Below are 5,075 nucleotides of genomic sequence, written 5' to 3' on the forward strand. Positions count from 1 at the left end.
AATCATATGTATCCAAGCTTAGTTACTTTTACAATAATCACTGATTTTTTTAGTACAAGTAAAGTTAATAAGCCATGTTCCCAATCATCTTTGTTCAAACCCTTTTGCAAGAAATGTCTCTTCATGACTTTAATCATTTTATTAAAAAATGGATCATTTTAAATAAAATTTCTAAAATGAATATGAAACTTTTCCAACCTTTAGGGGAAATATAACTTTATTGAACATTAAGGATGACTGGGGCATAAAGTCTCTAATGAATGTAAATAAAACCGTCGATCAGGTGACTCTGAGGCTTCGTTGTGCTCTTCTGTTTTCTGTCTTGTAGTTTAACGTCTGTACGCGTCGTTCTGGTGGAGGTCTCTCTTCTTGTTAGCAGGACGTTCTTCCCTCTCACAGCATTAATTTATCAACACTCTTATGTAATTAAGGGTTGCAGTATTCATCTTACAATGTAAATCACACTGGAAAAACTACGGTTAAGAAGTGAATTTTATTCAAATCAAACAGTGTGTGCCACATTCAGCCATGTCCAAACCTGACATGACAAATGCATTAAAATCTCAAACTAAAATAAACTGAGACAATGAGTTGATACTGTTACGAAAATATAAACGAATCCTGATGCAGATGTTCCTCTGGATCCAGGTGCTGTTACAATAACAAAATAATGTTAACAAGGTAAATATTTGTGTAACTCTAAATCCTAAATGATGGAGAGGAGACAGATGTGGACAATCCTGGTGACAGCATCTACACACACTGTCCACATAGCCTTTTATCATCTGTTACCATCACAGCAAAGACACTCGGTGGTCCGACACAGGTGATGCACAAACCTGCTTCACTGTCTAAACACACGTATTACACTTTAATCTCCAAGTTCAAACAATAATGTCAGATTTGGACTATAACACCCGTCTCTCTCCAACAGTTTGTATCTGATATGGTTTCACGTACAGAGGGGTGACATTTATATTTACAAAGAGCATAAAGTCTGTCCTGTAACAGGATCAGTGATCGTGACAGTAGACTGAAGGACGCTGTGCTTCCAAAGATCTTCTCATATTTGCTGTTCTGCAGAAATCTGATCTAACATGTTGGAACAAAACATCCCAAACTGTGTGTTTCATCATCATCAAACTATTCAATAAGCACTGTTAATGGTGATCCTGGAAAAGACCGATCCATCAAGTTACAAATGTTTTATTACAGGTTAAAGGTCATCACTCAGGACAGCTGTGTGTGGATAAACTGTTGACAAACAGGCAAAAATAATGGAGTTTTTCCCATTAAGTCAGTGTGTTACTGAATGTATATTAAACCAGGCTCCCTGAACACTCCCAACATTAAAACACTGGGTGCAGGTACTTTGGGATGTACCGCTCACCCAGGGAGTCCCACCTGGCTCCACAGCAGGACAACAACGACAATATTCCAGCAAACAGTTCCCAACCCGATCATCTGAAAGCAGGGTCGTGTTGCAAGGAAGCAGCTGGACCTGCACAGGATTCAGCAGACGGCTGGAAAGTCCGCTTTCATGGTCCGTTTCTCTGTAGATAATTTGAATAAACTGGGGTTGCTCTTTAAGTGAGACCACAAAATGTAATGTTACAGGTTCCCAAAACTTCTAACAAAGCACTCTTATCACAATCACAAGGAAAACCAGAAAGAACAGGAAACAAACGACTGATCTTCTCTACGTTCACCTGTGGGTCAAACAGGACTCCAGCATGAATATATGCTGGTTTCACTGCAGCGCTGCATGTCTGCAGAGGGACTGCCATCTATTGGTTAAACTAGGTCATTACAATATTGTTATTTGTGTTAATGGCAGCTCAACTTCGTGAACTCACCTCATCACCCAGCGAGGCTGCAGACACATGCCTGAGCCACGCCAGTGGTTTCAAACAGTTTCCAAAAGTAAATCATTTTGTCCTCGTCAGTCTCAGCAGATCATCATGAAAACATTTCTCATGTAAGTTGACACACAGACAGCAGTAAAGTGGAGGGTCCACTTTCATCCAGACAGTCAGACGAGCGCAAATATTCCCAGGATTAAACAAAAGGAGCCATCGAAGGTGAGCATGTGTGATCAGAATGTTAAACTGTGATGGTCTCTGCAGCTCGCTCCTGTTATCTGCAGTGAAGCCTTCACTGAAATGGATGAGCTACAAATATAGCTGGATAATAATTCTCACATGTCAGGCACACACACATTATGAAATCATACAAACGTATGGCGTCTCCCATCGTGGGTTATGTTTTTGAACATTTCATAAAGTAAAGTAAATCCGTTGGGTATCTTTGTTGGACAGACATCAATTCTGACGCCTAAAGAACCAAACGGGACAAAAAACCACTTTTATCATGTCTCCCTGTGTTGATCTTCATTGTGCAGCACCTTTGTCAACATACATTGTTTTAAATGTGCCATAAAAATACATTTGACTTTGACTATGACGGCAGAGCTCACAGCAGAATACGTGTGTAATATTTAACAGATGTCTGACCTGTTCCAGCGACTCATCAGAACTTTGATTTTTGCTGCTGTTACAGGGACAAAGTGCCTGAAACCCTGGAGAGAAGCACAAAAAACATCTGTTTGTGCATCCGTGCAGCTTCTTCTGCTAATTCAATTCACACTTGTTGCCAGATAGTGTGAGAAATGAAGAAGATTCATCAAACTGCAAAGAATTTTGGGAGGCCACCAGAGATGCAGATACATCGGTATCTAAAGGAAAAAGCTGAACACCACGTAATAAACAGGCTCCAGAAAACCTTCCCAGCTGTGTGTTGGTGCAACCAAACAAAATTTGAAATCACAGCCAGTGTAGCCTGTGGTGCACCGTGCATGCAAGACTTATAAAAGCACCATTCATCTTTTTCAGGTTAATTCAGCTAGACACCAACCCACAGTCCAACACAGCTCTGTAGCTGTCAGTTAGTTCTGCACAGCCAGGCTTCCTGGTTAAAAGCCAGGTTAGAGAGCGGCGGTGGATAACTCGGGCTTTCAGCTTCACGTGGCAACAGGAAACACCTGCACACGCGTGCGCTCCAGTCAGAAACACCGTCAGAGGAACATGCAATAGAGGAAAGCACAAAGAAGGCAATGTTGTAGAAACCTCGTGAATCATTACTTTTATTTCGTGCTCCCAGCAGGAACATGTTTATTCTGGAGACACTCCACCACGTTCAAACGCAGATACATCTTAAAATCTCGACATTCATGTCTGACATCGTCCAGCTGAGTCTGTGGACATTACATCACGTGTGGGCTGATCACAGTTCATTTTACTCGCCGACGACTGTTGTGTTCAGGTTGCTATGGTGACCTAATGGCAGCCACGTTCAAAACAATGGAAACAGTTCATTAAACCTCAGCATCGGCTGCTCACTGACGCTCCTCTGCTCGCAGGTCAGACCTGCTCAAAGATTTCATCAGCTGTCAAACGAAACCTGACAAAAGTGCAGGAAACAACAGGAAGGTTGGGCTGCGGCCGTGTTACATGCAGAGGAAACACAGACGTGTCCAAAGCTGCAGAAACACGTTGGCTGCATCAGGTTCAACAGAGCGTCAAACTCGCACCTTATAGAGCACCTTTCTAAACTCGCCTCGTTCACACCATCAAGCACTTTTCTTCTGTGTAAGTGCTTTCTGTCTGACACGGACGGATGCATCGGGGAGCAACGGGGGCCAGGCCCTTGCCCGAGGGTATTTGGCATGCAGACTGGAGCAGACGGGGATCGAACCACCAACCTTCCAGTTAGTAGGTGACCTGCTCTGCCAGGAGGGACACGGGGTGGCTGTGCTGAGCAGATAACCAGCAGATCAGCACTCAGTGGCTTCCCAGCAGCTTACCACAGAATTACGTCCAAGCAAAGGTTTGTTAGCTGAACTCTGCTGGGTTCACTGGCTCTCTGAGATCTAACCTCGAGCAGCAGCCAGTCAGAAGCCTGACCTTTCTGATGGTTTGACATCAGCAGTATGTGTCGTCTTCAGGAAGGTAGTGATCCTTATTGCAGCTGTGAAGTGAAGCTGACGATGGGCGGAGCACAAAGATGCAGACTGGAATTTATTTAAAAAACAAACATGTTTCAGGATGTGTATGGAGCTGTGGTCTGTGGTGGAGCTCCTGTACACACTCCATGAACCAGGCGAGCTCAGCTGTGTCTGCTGGGTGGATGATAGCCTCGACCTCCCAGAAGGATCAACAGAAGTACAGAGGGGGCAGTGGTGTGAGCTCGGTCAGTTTTCAGTCAGTGATAGTGCCAAAGCTGCTTGCAGCGCTGCCTCTTCATCGATGCTGTAGTCCTGACCAAATACAGAAAGCACTGATTACTGTACGAATGTATCTGCCAGTCTAACGAGCTTTTGTTTAGACGCTCTGTGATTCGGATCGTTGAACTGTCAGGATTTACAGCCTTACAGTCTGAATTTCTCCAAAGACACTTTTCTTCATTTTGTTTTCTTATAAATGATCATGTTTTACTTTTCTTTCAGTCAGAGTTTCTGTCCAGCTGCACACACTCTGCAGCAGCAGCTTCACTTCAGTTTGATCACAAGGTGCCAATTTACTTTATTAATACAGCCCCGAATCAACGCAGCAGTTGCCTCAGGGCGCTTTAGGTGCCATCCACCGATTGGTCAAAAAGTACGGGGCCATGTACACATACGTGCACGTACTTTGGCAGCCCCGCCCTATAACTTGGTTTGTCACTTCATGACTGCATACTGTGGTTAAAAGCACATGTTTCTGATAAAGTCGTTATACAGTCGTTATAAAGTCGTTATACAGTCGTTATACAGTCGTTATAAAGTCGTCATACAGTCGTTGTAAAGTCGTTATAAAGTCGTTATAAAGTCGTTATACAGTCGTTATAAAGTCGTTATAAAGTCGTTATACAGTCGTTATAAAGTCGTCATAAAGTCGTTATAAAGTCGTTATACAGTCGTTATAAAGTCGTTATAAAGTCGTCATACAGTCGTTATATAGTCGTTATACAGTCGTTATAAAGTCGTTATAAAGTCGTTATACAGTCGTCATACAGTCGTTATAAAGTCGTCATACAGT

The 5,075-nt window shown here is 43.0% G+C and overlaps 1 protein-coding gene across 2 annotated transcripts in view; it reads right to left on the bottom strand.

Annotated features, from left to right (window-relative positions):
- Positions 1 to 3,128: 3,128 nt before the first annotated feature.
- Positions 3,129 to 5,075, bottom strand: part of rnf166 (ring finger protein 166) — a 10,483-nt gene continuing 8,536 nt past the window's right edge. For both annotated transcript variants that reach the window (XM_005747420.2, XM_005747421.2), the window contains one exon: positions 3,129 to 4,315. In XM_005747420.2, coding sequence (XP_005747477.1) covers positions 4,250 to 4,315 — 66 coding nt within the window. In that variant the 3' untranslated portion in view covers positions 3,129 to 4,249. The remainder of the gene's footprint in view (positions 4,316 to 5,075) is intronic.

This window comes from Pundamilia nyererei, unplaced genomic scaffold, assembly GCF_000239375.1.
Source record: "Pundamilia nyererei isolate P.nyererei 1_Seehausen unplaced genomic scaffold, PunNye1.0 scaffold00197, whole genome shotgun sequence".
In the NCBI taxonomy this organism is placed as follows: Eukaryota; Metazoa; Chordata; class Actinopteri; order Cichliformes; family Cichlidae; genus Pundamilia; species Pundamilia nyererei.